Source organism: Cavenderia fasciculata (assembly GCF_000203815.1).
Source record: "Cavenderia fasciculata unplaced genomic scaffold Scf_EU5ZYIE01DZOHE-5, whole genome shotgun sequence".
NCBI lineage: Eukaryota > Evosea > Eumycetozoa > Acytosteliales > Cavenderiaceae > Cavenderia > Cavenderia fasciculata.
The window spans coordinates 444841-466951 of NW_004457644.1; the positions used below are offsets into that span (position 1 = coordinate 444841).

The window sequence follows — 22111 nt, forward strand, 5'->3', positions numbered from 1 at the left end:
AACACCCATTTGTAATTATACATTATTATAACATTACTATTTTTAGTTGTTGTTGTTGTTGTTGTTGTTTATTACTATTAACATTCCAAAATCGATATGATTCCATATGGTTAATTTTAAATCAATTATTCAAAAGTCTTTCTAATGTTTTTGATGATTTCAGCCTTGTCGTTTTGAATGTTGACCTTTTGGAGGTTGGCCTTGATCTTTTCAGAGAGGACAGAACCTTGAGTCTTGATCTTGTTGACCAATTGTGGGTTGAATCTACGAGCAGCAACGTGTACTCTTGCTTCTTCGGATGGAACTGGGGCGCAGAGCTTGTACTTGGTGCACAATTCAGTTGAACTTTCACCATTGAACAAAGCATCAGTGATGAGTGGAGCAGTGAGTAACATGAACAAATTACACTATACAAAATAAATAAAGAAATCTTTATGTTAATATCATCAAATATAATGATTTTGTTGTTGTTGTTGTAATCATTTATCTAATCTTACTTCCTTGGTCATATTGGCAGGAACGATGTTGCAAATCTTCTTTAATTCAGTTTCGACTTGTTCTTTGGTGTAGTTTTGAGTCTTGATCAAGTGTTCAGTGACGTTGACTGTAAGTTGACAAAGATCGCATTCTACTGGAGTAGCACCAAGACCGTTGTTGATCTTGAATGGGATAGCATTGATTGCGGTGATAGCAACCAAAACAAAGACTGTAATTAAAAATAACTTGTTCATTATTGTGTAGGTATGTTTATAAATTAATAAATAAAAATAAATAAACTAATAATAAAAAAGAGTAGAGTAAGTATGAGATTTGTGCGAATGGTTGCGTTAGGGATTGAGCGAATCTGAGAACAAGAGTTTAAAGAAGTTTCCGACGTGATCGGATTTTTTGCAAAGATAATTTTTTTAAGAAACCATCATAAACATTGGTTGAATTCTGTTTTAGTTGTATCATATGATATGATATATACACATAATTATAATTTAGTATACTATTACAATTACATCTCTAGAGATAATTGATCAATCAACCTCATGTGACATGTCATCAAAATGTTCTCTCTTTTAAAAGATTGTACTCAAGCTTTTTTTTTGAAAATTATTTTAAAATTAAAGAAAAGGAATGTTTGGATCAGATGCAACGCGGGTGTGGTGGGTATGAAAGTTAACTTGCAACAAAGTAGCTTTATGTTTTCAATATATGATGAATTTTCATACCTATAGATAGAATAGAGATAAGATTGTATAGCTTTAAGAGATGGATGCAATATCAGTGGATGTGGATATTGGTGGAGCTATACCAAGCTCATCGTTGGCAGACAGTGGAGAATTGGCTCCTTCACCTATATATGAACCAGAACACTACGAGATGGTGGAGGTGATGGGTCATACTAGGCATCTTCATGGCCACCACCACCATCAATTTAGAAAAATAAGATTTGAAAGAAGAGAACCATTTCAGGGTAGGACGATGGAAAAGTTCTTTTCTGGTTTTGATCAAGACTATCCTGCTGATCAGGTACTTAGACATACAATAAACGAGCAAGAATTTGAAGACATTATGACAGAGATCAATGAAAAGGTTAGTTCTACTCTGGATTGTCCAACCCTTCGAATTTGGTACACTATCGGAGCGGTCACGATGATCCTGGTAATCGGATTCATTCCCTGGTTGATCACTCTTTTATTATTCAATTCAAAAGAAAGAAGATTTCATCGAGATGTAAGTAGTTAACGGATACGCCATTATGATGCTATTATATTTATTTATTTATTTATTGACATCATCATCCTTGCTATAGATTTATAAACGACTTCAAGTACTGTTAAGAGAGGTTAATGAAAGACCAGAGTTTCAAACCAAAGGAGTTGTTTTCTACACATCCAAGGCATCAAAGTTTGAAAAGAACAAAGTCTCCAAACAAGTTCTCAAGATTAAACTGCCAGTACATCCCACTTCCACCATGGTGGGGAATTCCATCACCCCCACATCCACCATCACAAAGACTCTTTAACAATCTGGTAAACTCTCAAAACTTTAACAACCAACATGCACAATGTGTGAACAACACCTAGAGGACGATGACGACGATGAGGAGGAAGAGGAAGAGAGAGAGAGAGAGTTCAAAACACGTTAATAATTATTATTTTTAGTCGTCATCGTTCTATCCTTTTGGTTCCCCATCCTCCACATGTTGACTTTTACTCCAACACATTATTCGAATGATCAAGATTTTATGCGTGCATTGGGGTGGTGTTTTCGATCTTTACATCTGGTGTCATGCGGATGGGGTGACACACGCGCAGATCACCAGATATTCTTGATCAGAAACTGTTTATAAAAATAAATTATTCGGCCATGGACTCAATAAACAACCTGCAAACTCGCATGCGCAGAATTATTAATTGTTATAAAAACGAATCGAGTACTCCTTTTTTTTTATAAATCATTTATATAAACAAGTTAATTCATAATCAATCATATTTATAATCGTCATTGTTTTAAAAAATGGAGTTTGAAATGAATCAATTCCATAATGGTGATAGTAATAGTTTAAAGAAAAACAAGTTAATAATCAAAAGAAGAGGACCTTGTGGTGATAAGGATATGCTCCGAATCTTTTCAGGTTTTGAACAGGCCTTTCCAGAAGACCCATCATTCCGACAAATAATCAGTGCCCGAGAATACGAAGACATCATCACTGAAATCAATACCAAGATGATGAGAAAACTAGAATGTCGTGGTCTTAGAATAGCTTGGAATATGGGAGCTTTCCTCTTTGTATTTGTTGTTGGAATGATTCCAATGATTACTAGTAGTATAATTTTTGTAGTTAAACAAAAAAAGTTTTGGTCAAAGGTATAAAGACAAAAAGAATTTTTAAATATTGTTCGTCAAATCATTTTCTAATCATATATATATTTAAAAATAGTTGTATGTAGATTTAAATTATCTATTATCAGAAATTAATGCAAGAGAGAATATAAAATCAAGAGGAATCGTATTTAGTACAAACAAGAAAAAGAAATTTATTGAAAGAAATGACATTGCACAAGAATTAAAAATTAGATTCTCTCCATCCCTATCTCCTTTTTAAATAGAAACTGTCAATGTCATAATAATAATAATAAAAAACCCTACTTGTATATATTAATTTCATTATCTTGAATAATAAAACTAAAAGAAGTTCCTTTTGTGTTGGCTGTTTCTTGTTGTCTTTCTTGCTTGAAGAATAGAGAAAAATACTAATTAATTTTATATTTGGGTGAATTATCCATTATAGGAAAAAAAAAAGAAAGATTGTCTTTGTTGTTTGTTTGTTTATATTATTTCTATTTTATTTTATTTCTTTCTTTTTTTTATCTTTTTTGTTTTTTTATCCTTTTTTTTTAAAAAGTTATTTTAGTTTGTATTTTGTTCTTTATACATGGTTGGTTGGGAGGGAGGGAGTTTGTTTGTTGTTTTGTTTGTTGGTGTGGTTCATCTTTTTCCTTTTGGTTGTGATGTGATGATTTAGGAATTTATTATATATAAATAATATTGGGTGGTTGTTGGTTGGGAGGAGTGAAATGACGGTTGTGATTTGGAATTGGTGGCGATGTGTGCAATCGGATGGTTATTATTATTAATAGAGATGGTAGCCATTAGCTCCACCTTATTTGGAAAAAGATACTACATATTGTGCAGATACACGGCGAGAAGGGGTTTGTCCATTGTCTCCCTGATCGTCATCAAAGTGAAGAGTATAATGAGTGGTTTTGTTCTTTACCTTTGTAGAACTGACTACTACAGCCGGGTAAAATGCTGTTGTATCTGGAAACATTGCCAATACCTTGGTACCTGATGAAAAATTATTGGAAACTGATGAAGTTGATGGTAATTGAATAATATCTTTTGCAATAACAAAGAATCGTCTAGAAAAAAAAAAGAGAAATAAATAAATATAAATTCGATTTGTTTTTTTGATTCTTTTTTTTTACATACTTTGGTTCATCTTCATCTTCATCGATAACTTCGTATTTTTGGTTTTTCTGGTTGAAACCATTGACTTTGGCAAGAATCCAATTGACGCTATTGTTTGACTTTTCACGAGCAGCAACGAGTGTTCCGTTGGTAATTTGTTGTTCCTTGCTGGAAGTGTCCTTGTCTTGCTTTGAGTCTGCCTTGCTGCTGGTTGGTGGTGAATCCTCCTTTGGTATTGGTTCAGCTGGTGGCGGTTTGATTCTCTTTGTCTTTTGAGCGGTGGCACTGTTGTTGGCGTACGGGTTGTTACCGTTACTCGATCCTGAGCTATTGCTGCTAGTGGGTGTACCATTGTTAGAGGAGGATGGCTCCTTTGACTTTCTCTTTAAGTTTCTTCTTGGTTCCGTCTCTCCAGAGTCATCATCACTTGAAGATGAAGTTGATTCTTTGTTATTATTTCCATTATTATTGTTATTGTTATTATTATTATTGTTGGCAATATTTTTGGTTATATTTGATGCTTTTTCATGTCTACCAATTTTATCTACAAATTTATTCATTGACCTAAAATTAAAACAAAAAATAAAATAAAATAATTAATAATTAATTTAATCATGATTGGTAAGCGTGATTTGTGCCAAAAATAATTAAGATCGGGGAGAAAATGTAAAAATGTTGACGGAAATCAGATTTCTGTTTTAGGACAAACAAATGTGAAACATTAAAAATCAAAAAAATCAAAAAAATTGTTTTTACTATTTTTAGTTTGTTGTTGCCACTGGTTTTAAAACCGTCAATAAAAAAAGAGAGCGAAAGAGTGTATCCGTCATGACTTGTCTGTTTTTGCAACAAAAAGTGCGTGTTATACATATCGTGTGATACGTGTGAGGAAATTGAGAAGTGTAGAGTGAATATATATGTACATACTTGTCAAGTGACTCTATATATGATTTTGACTCCATGTATACTTTGAGTGCTTTTGCATACATTTCACAACCTATATCTAATGGGAATAATACTAGTAGTAGAGGTAGTAAGTAGGATTAGAGGAGGTAGTTGAATGAAATATTAGATATATGATTGATCATTCTTTGTACAATTGATATACATACATTCATCATCGTCTTCAAAGACTGATGAATTACCTGAAGAGTTGAGAGCTCCGCCCGTCTCTCTTAGGAGGTCTACCTTTTTAGAGTAGACTTCGGTTTCCTTGACAATCTTTTCAATCTTTCGAAACACAGAGATTAACTGTACGTCTGTAATAGCTGACATTGTGACTTTTGTTATTGTTATTATTATATCTGAAAATGTTTATATAAATAAATGATGAAGGTGATGAGAATATTTACAATGAATGTTATAGATGCTGCTGATGAAAGTGACGATGATAGTGATGTTGAACAGTATTAGAGTACAATAAACACATAAAGTTGGTGCTGCTGATAATAATACACTGCGTGATAGAAAGAGTAAAGTAGATAAATTGGATACTATAAGATGTAAAAGAGAGAAGATGACTAAAAGTAGATATGGATGACTATAGTAGTTAATTAATTGATTGTTGTTGTTGATGTTGATCTTTGTTTCTTTCTTTCTTTCTTTGCGCGTTATTATCTCTTTCTCTCTATCTTGTTGTCTTCTTCGTAAAGTAATTTTTAACTTATTTTAATTCATTTTTGTTTTGATTCAAAGGAGACAAACAGAAATTCACAAAAATTCATTTCATTTTCAATTTTTGTTTTTTGTCGATACAGATAATCAGCACACAACACACACACACAACACTCTTGATTTTGGAAACAATCAACATATCCAACGAAAGCAGCTATAGCCTTAAGATAATAATTAAGATTTGTTGGATCAATTATTGATAAATTAAATAGATCACATGAATGAAGATGGTTTTAAATATATTCCAAACAAAAAAAAAAAAAAAAAAAGAGATAATAATAATAATCTTTGGTTATTTATTATTATTATTATTATTCATTGTTGAAACTTTATCTATTGAAGTTAGGATCATGGAAACATTTTGTAATGTTTCAACACCTCTTAATAGATTTTTGATGTTATTGTCGGCATCACTAGCAGCTTGTTGGAGAAGATGTTGTACCATACGTCCCTTTTCTTTGGCATCTGCCAGTCTATTTTTCAATTCGTTTGTTTCGTGGGAGCCTCCAGTTGCTTGGTACGATGACAATTCGTATCGCAGCTGTTCGACTTGCTGCTCGGCGTTTTGTGCACGTTTCTTGGATGCCAAGAGATTCTCCTCTACGTTGGCAATCATATCTTCCATTATCTTGGTTTCATTGGTTTCTTTGATTTTGAATTCTTCTAGACGTCGTTCTGCTTGTTGTACTCGTTGCTCCAACACCTCTTTTTCATTGTCTGTCCGCTTGCATTTCACCTTTAATTGTTTAATATATGTTTTGTATTGGTTATTCTCTTGTAAAAGTTTATCGATTTGTTGTTTCATTGATTCTATTATACTACTATCTACATCTATCTCTACAACCGGTGAAGTAGTTGGTGGAGGTGGTGGAGGTATTGGTTGTGTAGTGGTAGAAGGAGTAACTATTGGAGGTGGAGGAGATGTAACAGAAACAGTGGCGGCAGCAGAAGGTTGGGGTGTTGCAGGTGGTTGCTTCAAACTAGTTGGTAATAGCATACCATTTGATGATGGTGAGTTGGCAGCAGCAGCAGAAGTAGCAGCAGCAGCCAATATTGGAGGAGCTAAACTATCCTCATCACCAACCAGATCGTCATTTTCCATTTGATTACCTCCAAATAATTTACCTAATCTTGAAGGATTTAATTTTTGTTGTGAAGCAGCAGCAGTTCCTATAATACTACTACTTCCAACACTATTACTATTAATCGAACCTACAACACTTGTTGTAGTTGGTGGTGGTGTTGGAGTTGGAGTTGATACGCTATTATTACTTGATTTTAAGTTGGTTTTGTTGTTATTATTACTATTTACAATTGGTTTTGGTTGTGACATTACAGGGAGTTTACTCTTGTCCACTACTACTTCATCGTCATCATCGTCATCATCGTCATCATCATCGTCGTCATCGTCATCATCTTCACTATCAAATAGTTTTACTGCTTGTTTCTTTGACGATGATCTATTGGATGTAGAGGAGGAGGAGGAGGAGGAGGCAGAGGTTGGTTTAGTTGAAGGAGGAGTAAATACAGGTAACGATGAAACAGTCTCTGATGGAGATGAAGATATTGGTTGTGCATTTGATGTTGGTGGTGGTGGCACTCCTCCTGCACTACCACCATCATTATTACCAAAGTTAAAGAAAGAGAATGGATTCTCTTTCTTGCTCTTTGACATTGTATAGATCTATTTATTTATATGATTGATAGTATGATATAAACAATCGAAAGTGAGAATATTAAACAACAACAACAAGAAGAATAAGAATAAGATAAGATAAGATATTTATGTGTAATATTCTGTTTGTGTAATAAATGAAAGAATGAATAAAAAAAGAAATTTCAAGGGAGGTCATGTCTTGATTTTATTGATCGGTTTCTTTGCAGACAATGAACCACCACATCCCACAAACAGCCAACCATCATCAATATATACTTATCATCACAATCATCATCCTTATTTATCTAATTAATTAATTTACTGTATTTGTATATATTAATATTTTAGGAGTCAAAGATGGAACGACCATCAAGGAAACCATCATAGGATAAACATCAAAGACATGAATTGTAATAATATATTAACATAAATACTAATAATAATAATAATAATACTAATAATAATAATAATAATAATAATTTTGTTATGAATTTATATTATAGTAAATACACATTAACCAAATAGATTATAAGAAAATGGATTTTTAATTTAATTGAATTGAGAGGTGACGAACAGTGCTAAGATTGGGTTTCGTTAGAATTAGTAGTGTTGTCTTAATAAATTTAATTTATTTACTTACTCTAGAGTATTATTAATTATCATATCATCAATATGGCATACAACGCATCAAGACTAGCAAGAGACAAAGCTCTAGAAGAGAATGAAAAGAAGATTCAAATCAACCTTCAAGATAAAGCTAAAGTCAAACAACAAGAACAAATCAATTCATTGGTTGAAATCAATCTTGTAAATAAGTTTGTATCTACTTCATGAGCAATCGATCAATTCAATTCAATGTAGTTTGACATAAAGAGACTAATTTACATTCTACTACGACTACAGTAAAATGACAGTTTTAAAATCAGGTAGTTTTAGTCTTGTCAAGAGTAGATTACCATTAATTGATATAGCTAAACGATTTCAAGTTAAAGATCTTGTTTGGGTTGATGCTGATTTACCTCTCACTGCCAATGACGAAGGTTTAAGTGAAATGTGTAAGTATAAAACACAACATACATTTATCATGACATGTGTCACATGATTTTGCAACACAAACTAACCATTTTCTGATTAGCTTTTGCAAGTATGGGTAGAGTCAATTTAACTGGAACTGCATTGTAAATAATAATAATAATAGTAATAATAAATAGTAATAACATAAAATCTATCAACATTTTGTTGATACTCATATATAATATATTGTGGACAATAATAATAATAATAATCTAATCTTTGGTAGGTTGGATTATCATTTATTTATCTTTAGATTTGATTGATATATTTCTCAATGGTATCAATTAAACTTGGTTTCTTTTCACATAGTGGATGATACCAAGAGATTGGTTTTGGTTGTGGTTTTCCTTTGGGTGGAGTGACTGTTAGAACGATAGAGTCGGTTGGATGGTCAGACTTGCAATAGACATCACCAGCATGGACGACGGTTGGATCGATACCGAGGATAGTGTCTACAATCTCTTGGTATATTTGGTTGTTCATGGCCATTTTGAGGTTTTGACCATCGGTACTAGTGATGAGAATCAATTTCTTGTCCAAATCAAATGCAAAGCTTACTGTTCTTGCAGGTGGACCATTCTCCTTTTTAACAACTGTAAACTTTGTAAATGGAACTTTTGGTTGATCACCGTTGACCATAATAGTCATAAACAATACAAAACAAATTACAAAAAGTAAATGATAAAGTTTCATTCTTTAACCAATAATAATAATAATGAATGGAATAGAATAGTTGAGTTTTATATATTTATATATTTATATATTTATATATTTATATATTTATATATTTATATATTTATATATTTATATATTTATATATATATATATGATATTTAGTTTGTTTGTTGGGATGATTAATAATAAGTTCAAAAATATCCAACTATTTATAATTTCATTCCTAACCTTTCTTTTTTGGTTGTGTTGTGGTGGTGGTGCATTAAATGAATTGTATTCTTCTTGACAGATTAGATTATTATTTTTGGCTTTAATAATTAATGGTGAAAATCAAGAAGTAGTTAGTTTTATAGATTAATCTTGTTCAAATCACAAAACACTGCACTTTTTCTTGTTTTAGTTAGTGTTGGTGATTTGATAAACTACATTGATTTTAATCTAACAACAACAACAATACGAATAGTGGTTGGTTGATTGGTTGGTTGATTGGATTATTTTTTGAAAACAGTGTGTTTTGTTTGAAGAGATATTGATATCATGTTTTAAGTAAAATACAACATTTTTTTCCTTTGTTTGTTTGATGCCTTTAGTTTGTCCAATCCAATCCAATCGAAATTAAATTACTTTTTCATTTGTTTGTGTTATTTATAATTTATTTAGAATATGAATGACATTTTGATTATCATTATCGATTGCAAGTTGAAGGGGTGTTTTGGAGTAGGTTGATGAAATGGTTTTAAGTTTGGGGTTGGCGCCGGCTTTGAGGAGGATGGAGAGGATGACGGGTAGCCCGATTTCAGCTGCTACGTGGAGTGCTGTCTTGCCGGTACCGTCGACTTGGTTGAGGTTGGCGCCGAGACGGATGAGCTCGCGCACGGTGCTGGGTTTGCGACTGGAGACAGCCAGCATGAGTGGGGTCTCACCCATTCTGTTGCGGTCGTTGATGTCGCACTTTTTGTCGACGACAAGGTATTCGAGGAGACGTGTGTTGCCGGCTTTGGCAGCAAGGTGTATTGACTTTTCGAGCAGCTTGTTCATCTCCTTGTCGACACGACACTTGCTCTTTTCAATGACGGCTGCAAACTCGGTCTTGTTGGACAGGGTTTGTGCGCAGACGAGTGACACCGAGTCGCCGTCCATCGAGCGGATCGTGTGGTCGATGGTCGCCCCGCGCTCAATGAAAAAGTTGATGTGTGCATAGTTGCCGGCCTGTGCCGCCAGAAACACGGCTGTTGTGCCGTCCGAGTCCACACGGTTGACCAACTCGGGGTCGAGCCCGAGCAAGATACGACACATGGCCAGATTCTGGACGGCAGCTGCGACATGCAGAGAAGTGAGGTTGGCGCCAACCTTGTCGCGCGCACCCATCTTGTGCAGATACTCAACCATCAATGCAGCATCGCGTGCCGTTGCAATGGTGAGTGGTGTCTCGTTGGTGCGCTGACTCACACGGCTCGGGTCGGCGTGTCCCACCTCGATCAGGAACATCACCTGCTCCATCTGCTGGTCTTTAATGGCCGCGATGAGTGGTGTGTCACCCTCGACATTTTCTATATCCACGGTCGCACCACGTCGTATCAAGTGTTGACACAACGACATCATCTGCATCGACGACGCCATTGCAAACAACGTCGACCCATTTGGTGTGATCGAGTCGGCCAGACTCACACCACCCTTTTCCAACAACAAATCGAGTATCTTGAAAGTATCACCAAACCTCTCTCTTTTCTGACACTCCAACAACTGCTCTTCAGTCGGTTTCATACCGACCAACCGTAACTTCTTTTCAACCGATTCTATCGCGTCTCCAATATCCTCTAATTCCTTTTCCATTGACATTGCCACAAAATGAATAGGTGCAAATCCATGTTGATTCGGTGTATTCAATATACCAGTCTTGACCAAACTTTCATCATTCAATATCTTTTGAACCAATCCAAGTGATCTATTCTCGATGGCTGCATGCAGTATCGTGTCACCTCTCGATTGGTTCATTTCATTCGATCCGACCAACACATCAAAGCATTCCAAGTGTTCATTTGCGACAGCTTGTTTGATCGATATGCAATTTGGACAACACTTTGTACGAGGACTACTTGTATTCCCTTTCTTTGTACCAAGAGGCAAGTCACCCTTTACATTGATTCCATGTATTCTTTGATCGAGTTGATTCCTCAACTCTGCCTTTAATTTGTTTTCTTTGTACAATTTAACATTCTTTTTTAATTGTTCGGTCCTCTCTAAACTCTTTATATGTTGTTGCATCAACACCTTGTTATCCTTTTTCTTCTTCTTTCCTCCATCATTTAATTGTTGTTGTAATTGTCTATCATTCATAACCTTTGTTGAATAATAACATATCGATTGTGAATGTGACTGCGACTGCGACTGTGATGATGAAACTATTGATAATCGACTTTTAAATGCATCTTTGATAATATTACATAATATATGATTATTTGATCGTATCATTATATATATATGTCTCTATTCTATGTACAAGCTTGGAAAGAAAGAATGAAAAAGAATTGAATGAATTAAAATATTAATAATAACAAACATTAATATCATCTGACTAATCAATCGTCTTTTTCATTTTTGTTTTGTGAATACAAATAATAATAGATAATACTAGATATCTATATATAGATAATAATGGATGAAGAAGCAATAGATAGAATGGTTGAGAAATCAATGGAAGGATTAGATGCTCAATTGACAGAAGATGGTTTTCAAAAACGATTGACTGCATCCTATACCAATTGGGTAAAGCAACGTGATACTCTTAGATCTGTGTTTTTAGAGTTTTGTAACTCTCCTGCTCGTATACTCTTTCAAGAATGGTGGGCTAATCTTTCAGAGGATATTAGAAATGGTATGATAGATAGATAGAGAAAGAGAAAGAGATATGGTTGACTGACAAAAAAAAATATTGGTTTGTTGATATTATTGTTTGTTGTAGCATTGGTTTTAACATCGGTTGAGGATTTACAAGAGACACCAGCATATAACAAGGTGGCAGATGGTGTATGTCCAGAATTAAAAGATACAGATTCAATGATTAAAGGTGATAGATTAATGATCTTGTTTAATCATTTAAAAGTATGAAATCTTGGATAATAATAATTACAATAATAGGTTATGAAAATTAACTGTCTCTTTTAAAATAGAATTCAAGAGAAAATGATCAAGATGTTTTTAAAGAACAACAAGAAATGTTTATAGAATATTCAAAGGTGTTGACCAATCCACAAGATGCAATTAAACCATTACTTACCATTAGAAGTTGTCTATTGTTAAATTTCATGACCAATATATTGGTTGTATTTGAATCAGAGATCGATCAATTAAATGATTTAAATTCAGATTCCATTAGAGCAAATGAATAAATAATAATAACTAAATAACTAATATCCAACATCATAACATAATAATAATACACAAACAAACAAACAAACAAACAACAATTATTATTTTGGAGATTCAATCAACCATCCATTTATTTAAACGATGATGATCTTATTATCAATCGATTCGACCTCTGACCCTACCATGGAAATTAGAAATATCATCCCGAACCTATGAATGACCTTTATTTTTCAATAATTTTATTTTTAGGCGTTTACTTTTACAGAGGCAGATAAAGTTGAACAAATTGAATCTTGATTCCATTGACCATAATAGGTGTTGCCACATACACTCTTTAGATTTTTACATTGTTCCTGCGATCCACCAGCTGGTGCACTGATTTGTTCACACTCGATTGATTCGTTAGTGTTTGAGCTTGCCACCAGAGTACATTGGAAAAAAGAATTGTTTTTTGTTTCAATCTCTACTATTTCTTCACCATTCTTTGATCCTGTAATGCAACGACCAAACTGATTCCCATCAGAATTTTTGTAAAGGATAATAGAATCGCCACTAACAAATACTATTAAAAGCAAAAAGAAAATAATTTTGGTAAACATTATATAAATAAAACAATAAAACAATAAACAAAATAAGTTGCAAACCCATCCTCACTTGATAAGGAGAACCAAAGTTAATTTCAAACTACCAACCAATCTAAATAAATTAAACCCCCTAATTTCTCTTGGAACAAAGTACGTAGTAGTAAACAAACAAATATGGGGAATTATTGTCCAGTTTTATCAGATTTAAAACCACACCATTTCAACCAGCCAAGTTTATTTATATTAATCACCCTATCCCCTTTTTGAATAGAATTTTTGATGAGCTGTTCTTACTCTGTCTTTGTCAGATAGATTTGTAAAATACATCTAATCTTAAACTCTTTCAAATAATAAATTCTGATTTCCAACTCATCGGATAGAGGTTTTGAATGTATGGGTTGTACCTATATGGAAATTAATAACCAATACAAATAAGAATTCTATGTTTTTAGGGTGGATTTATTTTATTACATTTATATATAAGTTAATTTTGATTTGTGATTTAGGGTATTTTTTATATTGTTGGTGATTATATTTTTAGAAAAGACCTTGAGCATTTTTTAAACTATTCTTTTTCCAAGTTGGTAATTTAGCAAATTCATCTCTTGGCATTTTGAAAAGGGTTGCAAATTCTGCATCGCTTAGATAGAGTTCGAGGTTATTTTGATCCAAGTTGGCTGGCTTTTTCTTGAGTTCGGCGAGTGGGATGATTTGGGAGCCAGCAGCCAATCTTGGTGAGGTGGATTGTGGGGCTGGTGCTGGTGCTGGTGTAGATTCTAATGGTTGTTGAAGGGTTTGGGAGACTGGTCTCTTGGGGAGTGGTTGTCCAGTGGCAGGTGAAACGGGGAGTGGTCTGGCAGGTGAGCCTGGGGCAGCAGCTGGCTTTTTGAATACGATATTGGATGGGGCTGGCTTTGGCACTGGGGCAGGTGCTGGAGCTTGTTCGGGTGGTGGGGTGTTGTCAGTGTTGGTTGCGTATTCATTCTTACGCATGCTAAAGAGTCTCTTTTCAGCTTGCTCCAATTCCTTTTTAAGCTTCAAGATTCTGACTTGTTGTTCCATTTCGTGTACCTTGATGTTGGTAAACGACATGCCAGTTGGGTCAAACGAGGTGGCTTCTGGCTCGTCCTTTCCGACCGACTTGGCAGCTTCGACAAGTTGCGAGGTGGCGTTGGACACTTGCTTGGCAGCTTGTGACAATTGTGAATTGGTGGCAGAGTTGAGGTCGGCCTTGGCACGAGATGCCGAGACGAGACGGGCGGTGGCAGCAGCGACACCACGGGCTGAAGCGACCAAAGTCTCTTCTTCAGCCTTGCCTTGGGTCGAGTCGTTGGCAGACACGACCAAACCTTGGACAGAGCCGGCGACAGCCTTGGCAGCAGAGATCAAACCGTTGGCCCAGGTTGGGTCACGACGGTAGACGCTTCCACTTCCACCCTTGGACTTGCCTTGTACGACAAGCTCGTGTTGGACGGCTGTGGCACAGTTGACGAGGATACCAGTGGCAGAGGTAATGGCACGGGCAGCTTCGAGAATAGCTTCATCGATACCGGCTTCATCGACACCGCTGGCTTGACGACTCTCCTCACGTTTCTTCTTGGCTCTGAGCAAGGCGGCTGTGGCCTCTTCAATGACCTGGGCAGCAGCCTTGAGCTCCTTTTCGGCGATTTCTTCAAGATTCTCACCGGCTTGGAAGAGCTTCTTGGCTCTCTCACCACCTGGCAAGTCTCCGGCGGCAGTAACAACTTCGTTGATGGCTTCGGCCACTTCGGTCGAGGCTTCAGACAACTTTTGTTGGGCGGCCGAGCTGGATGGATCGGTTCTCTGGGCCTTGGCAGCAGAGACGAGCTTCAAAATCTTGTTGGAAGCGTCCTTGGCAGACTCAGTGACGTTTTGTTGGATGACAGCATCGTCAGTGAGACGAGTCGATCCCTTGGCGTTGGCGAGGAGCGACTTGACAGAGGCGATGGTACTCTTGCTAGCACCGTCCAACTCTTCTGGGGCATTGTTGCAACTACCGACGAGATAGGCAATCGATTCGGCCAAAGTCTTGGCACTGCTGACAACATCTTCGGCAGTGGCATTGTCGTTGGATGGTCCGTTTGGAGAGTCATAGACAGAGAGTTGCTTACGAATCTCGGCAGAGACAGAGTCGAGCTCACGAATACCCTTGGTGGTGGTGGACGAGAGAGCAAGACCAGACAATGATTGAATGGACTCCTCCAATTGCTTGGTGGCACTCTTTTGGGCGTTCTTGTTGGCTGGTGATGGGTCTCTTTGGGTGTGCTTGGAGGCAACGACAGAGGCTTGCGATGAAGAACTGACGTTACGGGCACCGTTGAGGAGAGATTGTTGGGTGCCATTGTCAGTGGTGAGAGCGGCACAAATCTTGACGGCGTTGGCAAGACGGTCGTTGGCATTGGCGAGAGCCTTGGAGGCAAAACCGACATCTTCAACAGTCTTGGTTGAGGCATCGACCAATTGGGCGTTGGCTTGGAGTACTTCTTCGGTCAACTTGGCAATCTCCTCTTGGATGGATTGTGGGGTGTATCCTTCAGTGTCAACATCGACTTGACCGGCAGCAGCAAAGAGCGAGGCGGCATCCAAATCAGTAGTGACGTGAGTGATGTTGTTGATGGCAGTTTCAATGTCTCTGTCACCAGTGGCACCAGCCTTGAGTGCAGAAATCAAGTTGGCAATGGCCGTAGTGATATTCTTAAAGTTGTTGTTGATCTTGCCTTGCAACTCGTTGTTGGTGTGATCGGCCGAAGCGAGCTTGGCATCTTGCACAATCTTGGCGGTTCCGTCAACAATACCGGCGGTAGAGTCGAGCAACTTTTGCTTGGCTTGGGTGTCGTTGGTGGCGGCAGCGGTCGAACGAGCAGTCTCGACAAGACGTGGGATGATCGAACCAACCTTGATCGAGTTGGCACCAATCTCTTCTGGTCTAGACTTTGCGGCGTTGGCCAAGGCCGAAATACCGAGGGCAAGAGACTTGGCAATCTCGGTCATCTCGACCTTGTACTCTTGGTAGGTCTTGCCATGGGTGTCATTGGCAGGCTTGGTAAGCATCTCCTTTGACTTGTTAATGGTAGCAATAGCTTCGTCACAGTCACGTGATTGCATAACACCTCCCTTTACACTGGTCAAGATATCGGCAATAGCTTGTGATGCATTGAATGCTTGCTTGGAATCTGAAACATCTCCACTCTTGGCAGCAATCATCAACTCGAGCATATTATCAGCAAGCTTCTTGGAGAGTTGTAATTGAGTTTGTTTAATGTCTGGGTTGGTGGTGAGTGAAGCGAGTTGCTTGGAGATACTGACAATCTTGGGGAGAATGTGTGCAGTGTCCTTGGCACTCTTTCCAAGGTTTTGTGGGTCTTGCTTGGGGGCGGCCAAGAATACCTTCATGGCAGTGGCGAGTTCACGCGACACTTCAACCAAATCTTCTTGACATCCTTGAGCAGTCTTGCCTGGTGGTGCAGTGTTTTCGAGCAAACCAATAGCAGCATTGAGTGAAGCAGAGTCCAAGTCAACAACAGCTTGTTGGATAATCTCAATAGACTCGTCAATCTCTTTTTGTTCTGGACGCATACCATTGATGGCAGCCAACAAACTTTGAACGGCAGCAGAAACTGATTGAGCAGCATTTGAGAATTGATGATGAACGTTTGGATCCTTGGTACCAGTTGAAACTGTCTTGCTAACAGACATGAATTGTGACATGGAGTTGGCAGTTGAACGTGAGGCATCGAGTAAGGCTTGTTCAGATGGAGAGAGAGAGTCGAGGTCAATAGAGACGGTTGAACCAGTATCAACACCTTCAACAACCTTGAGCAATTCACGGATATGTTCAGTGATACCACGCTTGGCTTCGGCGACTTGTTCTTGGTCGGCGAGGGTACCAGAGGCAACAGACTTGGCTTGGTTGATGAGCTTGGTCGAGTCGTTGGCGACGTTTTGGGCAACCAACAAGATTTGCTTGCTGGCTTCCATGTTGCCGGCATTCTTGGCAGTCTCTGAGAGCTTACGTGCAGCATTCATGAGGTTTTGGACACCGAGAGCGAGGTTCTTGGCGTTGATGGCGGCATCCTTGCGGTCTTGGTCGGCCAATTGACGCTTGTTGCACGAGGCAGCCAAGATGGTGGAGGCAGACTCGAGCTTGCCGGCCAAAGTGACCAAACTGTCTGGGTGTTGTTCACCAGAGGTGCCGTAGATGGCAGACTTGGTGCATTCGACAATGTACTTGAGATCCTTGGCTGCAGACTTGCAGTTGGCACCCATACGCTCAGATTGCGACTTGCTGACGACAACTTGTGAGCTGTGATCGGCCAATTCCTTGGCAGCCTTGGCCAACTCCTTGAGAGCGTCCGACACGATGGCATTGTTAATGTCACCAGAGTTTAATTGGACGATACATTGCTTGACAATCTCGATGGCCTCTGCAATCTCGGCTTGACCTGGTACGGCCGATTGGATCGTGTGGATCATAGCCTTGAGTGTGTTTTGTACGGTGGTTTGCGAGTTGGACAACTCGGCTTCACCTTCACCTGGACGGGCGGCAGCAAAACGTGATGCTTGGAGCAACTTGATAGAGTCGTGACCCAACTGTGTCGAGAGCTTGGCAATCTCTGAAGCCAATGGTTTGTTTGGACACGAGCCAGTAGCAACGTTGATAGTATCAACCAACTGGGTAAAGGTTGATGAAGAAGTCTTGGAGGATGCGCCGAGAGCCGATGGATTGGAACGGGCGTTGGCGGCAGTTTGTGAGGTGGCGGCCATCAATGCCTTGCTCGAAGAGATGGCACGTTCAGAGTTGATACCATACTCGCCACCAAGATTGACTGGTGGGTTGTTGATACGCTTCATATCGTTCTTGATCTGCTCGATAGCTTCGTCCAACTCCTTGCCTCCTGGGTCACCTCCCTTGGAGGTGGCGAGCAAAGCGGCAAGAGCCTCGGCAATCGACTTGACAGACGATTGGAGGGCAAGCTCGAGTGGTGCGTCACCTGGGTTGGAGGAGACGGCACGAGCACAACTGACAAGATTGGCAGACTCGGTGGTAATCTGCTTGGCAGCACCGAGTACCGAACGTTGCACGGAACGGTTCTGCGAGGTGGCAGAGACAGCCTTGGCGGCGTTGGTGACCTGAGCGACAGCGCTAGAGAGGTCGCGAGAGGTGTTTCCGAGTTGATCGGGCGAGGTCTTGTACTGCAACAAGACTTGCTTGGCAGCATTTCCGAGTGCACGGGCAGCGACGTTCAACAACTCCATGGCATTCTCACGGGTTTGACCTGGGAGTGATTGGAGAAGGCCGTTTTGGGCGGCATAGGATTGGGCCTCCATTTCAGCCTCGAGGGCTTGTACCTGCTCGAGTGCATCGTCAAACTCTTGTTGACCGACGGCCGAGGTGAGGTCTTGGACAGAGTCGAGGAGTGCCTTGATGGCATCACCGGCCACGACAGAGCTGTTGGTAAGCTCGTTCTTGAGGACTGGGTCTTGTACCTTGGGGATCGATGCCTTGGCGTCGGCAACGAGTTGGTAGGCAATGGGTGCAGAGATCTTGACCTGGTCGACCAAAGCATTTTGTGATGCGAGGTCGTTGGGGTTGGCCTGGCTTCTAGCGATGGCTTGGAGAAGGTTGGTAACCTCTTGGTTGGCCTTGGCAATGGCGTTGCTGACACGGGCAGCGTCAGCGTCTGGGAGAGATGGTGTGACCTGCTTGGAGGTGGTGGCAAGACCAGTGGTGGCAGCACAGGCGAGCTTGGCGTTGGTACGGAGTGCAGTGAATGCCTCTTCCTTGCCAGCGTCACCTACGAGCTGCTTGGTGGCCATGGCGAGACGCTTGGAAGCCTCTTGCAACTTGGCAAAGGCGGTCTTGTCCTCTGGATTCTCGGCAGCAAACTGGGCAACCTCGACGAGATGACGGGCAGCTTCAGCGACAGCCTTGGAGCATTGAATGAGACGCTCACGAACGGCGGGGTCGTCAGTCTTGAGTGTGGCACGCTTGGCACCGGCAATGAGGTGGATCATTGACTCTTCAATCGACTTGGAGGCACCGAGAATGACATCTGGACGTCCTTGTGAACCGAGCAATTGGGCGGTGGCACCGAGGATCGACTTGGCAGCGTTGGAAAACTCAACGTCGTCGCCACCCTTGGGTAGGGCGAGATCGGCCGATTGCAAGAGATGGCCGTAGGCATCGGCGATGATCTTGGCGGCAGCACGCATACGCTCGAGAGCGCTTGGCTCGATACCAGCAGCCTTGGCCGAGGCGAGCAACATGTTGATGGCGTCTTGTGCAGACTTGGCAGATTGGTTGACTTGATTACGACAACTTGGGTCGAGGATAGTGGCAGCCAAAGCTTGTGCCGTGGCCGATGCAGTGACACCAGCACGCATAACCTCGTCGTTGGCACCGTTAAAGTGGTTACGACGGATATTGTCGGCGATTTGTGGGGCATAGACACGCGACTGGTTGACGAGATCTTGGGTGGCGGCGGCGATAGCCTTGCCCGACTCGAGCAAGAGACGGAGTGTACCTTGATCGGTGATATTGCCGTTGCAAGCACCGTCCAAATAGGCAGTCATGAGACGCAACTGTTCGGCAGCTTGTTGAACGAGGTTCTTGGCGTTCTCGTCGTTGGGGTTGGAGGAGATTTCCTTGGTGGCCTTGAGGAGCTTGCTAATGGCCTCTGCGACAGCTTTAGCACCGTCGAAAAGGGGCATCTCGCCATCAGGATCTTCACCCGAGGCAATGGATGCAGCACGGGCAGCGTGGACGAGTTGATCGATGGTGAGAGCAACGTCCTTGGAGTTGGCGTCGAGTTGGCCACGGTCCATGCCGTTGGGGTTGTTGAGGTTGCCGAGCAACTTGCCGGCAGCGGCAGCAACAGCCTTGGCGTGGATAGCCAATTGTTGACGCCATTGTTGTGGGGTGAGTGATGACTTGGCACCAATCACAGAGTCGGGAGCCAACTCCATCTCGTTGAGGAGATTGGCAACGGCAGCCGAAGCGCTGTCAATGTTGGTCACCTTGATCGAGAGTGGACCACCCAAACCACCACGGTAGCCGATTGACTGGCCGGGTACCTGGTACTGACCCTCACGACCGCCGTGTCCATCCATACCAGACAACGACGACGATGTGGTGGTCTGTGAAGACTGGCCCTTGATACGACCAATCGACTCGACCGATGCAATGTCGCTGTCGTTCTCCTCGACCACAACACTCGTGTCTTTACGCTTCTTCATTAAAATCTCAATGTAACCAGACAGCAACTGAGAGATTGCCTCACCTTCGGTGGTAATGACCGACACATAGTCTTCTTCATAGTCACCAAAATCAAGAGTAAACGAAGCTGGCGAAGCTGCCCATCTACGTAGATGGTTCAATGGGTATTCATGCTCAACCTCTTTAGTCTCTGCATCAAGTCTCAAAATAGAGTCTCTAGTAATACCCAATAATTTTGGTAATGGTTTCTTTTGTCCTTTTACTCTTTCCTAAAAAATCAAATTCAAAGTTAATACTTTGTTCATTTCTATCTTTTATCTCTCTTTTCTTTTTTCTTTTCTATTTACCTTTGTTTGGAAAAAAGTGATACCATAAGTTTTAAGGGAACGACAAAGTTGAACATAACGGAACTTGGAGTTGGACTCGGTCATACCAACGAGCTTTCTGAATTCCTTGTAAATGTCTTTTTCAGCATCCTTTTTCTTGTGGAACGATGGTGGCATATACTCTTTGATCTTTAAATATCCGGGCTTGTGAACGGCAGTGTTGTGATTGCCCAATTGAATTTGCGATTGGAGGGCGGCGAATTGGATGGCCTCATCGTACGAGCATGGATGCGAGCCAGAGACGATGGCATCACGTGACTGCACATACACCAAATGCAATTGGATGGGGTCGTCACGGTTGACGTTGAAATCGTCGACAAAGAACTTCTTTTTGAGCAATACAATGGCTTCGTCAGAGACACCCTGTTCGTGGAGTGCTTGGGCATGATTCAACCAATCGTTGCTGCCTTCTGGTTGCAAAGAGAATTCTTCGTGGTTCTTGATACCAATTCTCTTACCAACAATCTCTACAATCTCTCCAACTGTCAAACTGTCATCTACCAACAATGTCTTTAATGTTTCATCCATTAAACGTACTTTTAAGGCTCTATGTTTCTTTTTATAATCTAATTCATCCTATAAACAAATTGTAGTAACACAAAGTATAAGTATATGTGTGTGTGGATATCCTTTCTTTCATTCATTCTTTTGTTTTCCAAACTTACATTCATCTTTAAATCATAGGATTGGAGAGATTTATCCATTTTCAACCAACGTGATGGTCTCTTGCCTTCAACACCCGGTTGAAAGAGACCGTGGTCATCACCTGTATCATTAATTCTTTCACGGATTTGTTGACATGCTTCATGAACAAACATGGTTGGAGCGAATTTCATCGCCTTGACCTGATTGTCTCTAACAATTTTAATCTTTAATGTAAGAGACATTTTATACTTCTACTTTCTTATTATTATTATTATTATATGTTTGTTATATTGATTGATTGTCTTTCAGAAGAGTAGATTTGAACTATTTGTTGTTATTGTTATTATTGTTATACTACTATAGTTATTATAGTTGTTATAGTTGTTATAGTTGTTGTTGTTGTTGTTGTTGTTGTTTTATACAAATTAAGTAATTTACAAGTGTATTCCTACAATATATATACTTTTAATAAATAAATAAATATTTTCTATATATGTATATATGAAGGGGAGAGAGGGTTATTAGTATCATATGTTACGCCGATCGATCCTTCCTTATCGTGATTGTCCACACTAGAGATTGATGATAATAACAAAAACATTCACTCACAACACACACTCTTTCTTTCTTTTTCCACCTGATTCCTCTCTCTGCACTCTGATATGTTATTTATAACTTTTTTTTTAACAAACAAACAAAATGTCGTGTTGTCCCTTTCAGACAAGGTTTGATTAAATTTTTCAAGCAACTTTTGGATGAAAATAAAAATTTTGTTGTTGTTGGGAAAAAAATATTTTGTTTGGCGGTCAACTGACAGATGGTGAAGTAGCATGTTTCAGTTGAAAAG

At 39.7% G+C, this 22111-nt stretch overlaps 12 protein-coding genes across 12 annotated transcripts; 5 read left to right on the top strand and 7 right to left on the bottom strand.

The window, feature by feature from the left end:
* Nucleotides 1–125: 125 nt before the first annotated feature.
* DFA_09321 (saposin B domain-containing protein) lies at nucleotides 126–974 on the bottom strand (the record flags this gene model as incomplete). The annotated part of the gene is made up of 3 exons (XM_004354623.1): nucleotides 126–407; nucleotides 498–706; nucleotides 971–974. 3 exons carry the CDS (start codon nucleotides 972–974, stop codon nucleotides 126–128), a joined length of 495 nt encoding a protein of 164 aa, XP_004354675.1.
* A 283-nt stretch (nucleotides 975–1257) lies between these two features.
* On the top strand, nucleotides 1258–2226 carry DFA_09322 (uncharacterized protein; the record flags this gene model as incomplete). Its single annotated transcript, XM_004354624.1, has 4 exons — nucleotides 1258–1581; nucleotides 1703–1722; nucleotides 1831–1896; nucleotides 2154–2226. The coding sequence occupies 4 exons, from the start codon at nucleotides 1258–1260 to the stop codon at nucleotides 2224–2226; spliced, it is 483 nt and encodes a 160-aa protein (XP_004354676.1).
* Nucleotides 2227–2508: 282 nt separating this feature from the next.
* Nucleotides 2509–3097, top strand: DFA_09323 (uncharacterized protein; the record flags this gene model as incomplete). The annotated part of the gene is made up of 2 exons (XM_004354625.1): nucleotides 2509–2859; nucleotides 2933–3097. The coding sequence occupies 2 exons, from the start codon at nucleotides 2509–2511 to the stop codon at nucleotides 3095–3097; spliced, it is 516 nt and encodes a 171-aa protein (XP_004354677.1).
* A 558-nt stretch (nucleotides 3098–3655) lies between these two features.
* DFA_09324 (DUF1325 family protein) lies at nucleotides 3656–5238 on the bottom strand (the record flags this gene model as incomplete). The annotated part of the gene is made up of 4 exons (XM_004354626.1): nucleotides 3656–3914; nucleotides 3985–4527; nucleotides 4891–4966; nucleotides 5076–5238. The coding sequence occupies 4 exons, from the start codon at nucleotides 5236–5238 to the stop codon at nucleotides 3656–3658; spliced, it is 1041 nt and encodes a 346-aa protein (XP_004354678.1).
* A 691-nt stretch (nucleotides 5239–5929) lies between these two features.
* Nucleotides 5930–7312, bottom strand: DFA_09325 (uncharacterized protein; the record flags this gene model as incomplete). Its single annotated transcript, XM_004354627.1, has 1 exon — nucleotides 5930–7312. One exon carries the CDS (start codon nucleotides 7310–7312, stop codon nucleotides 5930–5932), a length of 1383 nt encoding a protein of 460 aa, XP_004354679.1.
* Nucleotides 7313–7966: 654 nt separating this feature from the next.
* Nucleotides 7967–8128, top strand: DFA_09326 (uncharacterized protein; the record flags this gene model as incomplete). The annotated part of the gene is made up of 1 exon (XM_004354628.1): nucleotides 7967–8128. The coding sequence occupies one exon, from the start codon at nucleotides 7967–7969 to the stop codon at nucleotides 8126–8128; it is 162 nt and encodes a 53-aa protein (XP_004354680.1).
* A 73-nt stretch (nucleotides 8129–8201) lies between these two features.
* Nucleotides 8202–8476, top strand: DFA_09327 (uncharacterized protein; the record flags this gene model as incomplete). Its single annotated transcript, XM_004354629.1, has 2 exons — nucleotides 8202–8349; nucleotides 8430–8476. 2 exons carry the CDS (start codon nucleotides 8202–8204, stop codon nucleotides 8474–8476), a joined length of 195 nt encoding a protein of 64 aa, XP_004354681.1.
* A 141-nt stretch (nucleotides 8477–8617) lies between these two features.
* On the bottom strand, nucleotides 8618–9061 carry DFA_09328 (uncharacterized protein; the record flags this gene model as incomplete). The annotated part of the gene is made up of 1 exon (XM_004354630.1): nucleotides 8618–9061. One exon carries the CDS (start codon nucleotides 9059–9061, stop codon nucleotides 8618–8620), a length of 444 nt encoding a protein of 147 aa, XP_004354682.1.
* Nucleotides 9062–9688: 627 nt separating this feature from the next.
* Nucleotides 9689–11515, bottom strand: DFA_09329 (uncharacterized protein; the record flags this gene model as incomplete). The annotated part of the gene is made up of 2 exons (XM_004354631.1): nucleotides 9689–10593; nucleotides 10810–11515. The coding sequence occupies 2 exons, from the start codon at nucleotides 11513–11515 to the stop codon at nucleotides 9689–9691; spliced, it is 1611 nt and encodes a 536-aa protein (XP_004354683.1).
* Nucleotides 11516–11698: 183 nt separating this feature from the next.
* Nucleotides 11699–12432, top strand: DFA_09330 (uncharacterized protein; the record flags this gene model as incomplete). The annotated part of the gene is made up of 3 exons (XM_004354632.1): nucleotides 11699–11918; nucleotides 12006–12145; nucleotides 12214–12432. The coding sequence occupies 3 exons, from the start codon at nucleotides 11699–11701 to the stop codon at nucleotides 12430–12432; spliced, it is 579 nt and encodes a 192-aa protein (XP_004354684.1).
* A 225-nt stretch (nucleotides 12433–12657) lies between these two features.
* On the bottom strand, nucleotides 12658–13011 carry DFA_09331 (uncharacterized protein; the record flags this gene model as incomplete). The annotated part of the gene is made up of 1 exon (XM_004354633.1): nucleotides 12658–13011. One exon carries the CDS (start codon nucleotides 13009–13011, stop codon nucleotides 12658–12660), a length of 354 nt encoding a protein of 117 aa, XP_004354685.1.
* A 522-nt stretch (nucleotides 13012–13533) lies between these two features.
* talB (talinB) lies at nucleotides 13534–21506 on the bottom strand (the record flags this gene model as incomplete). Its single annotated transcript, XM_004354634.1, has 3 exons — nucleotides 13534–20502; nucleotides 20581–21195; nucleotides 21285–21506. The coding sequence occupies 3 exons, from the start codon at nucleotides 21504–21506 to the stop codon at nucleotides 13534–13536; spliced, it is 7806 nt and encodes a 2601-aa protein (XP_004354686.1).
* Nucleotides 21507–22111: the final 605 nt, after the last annotated feature.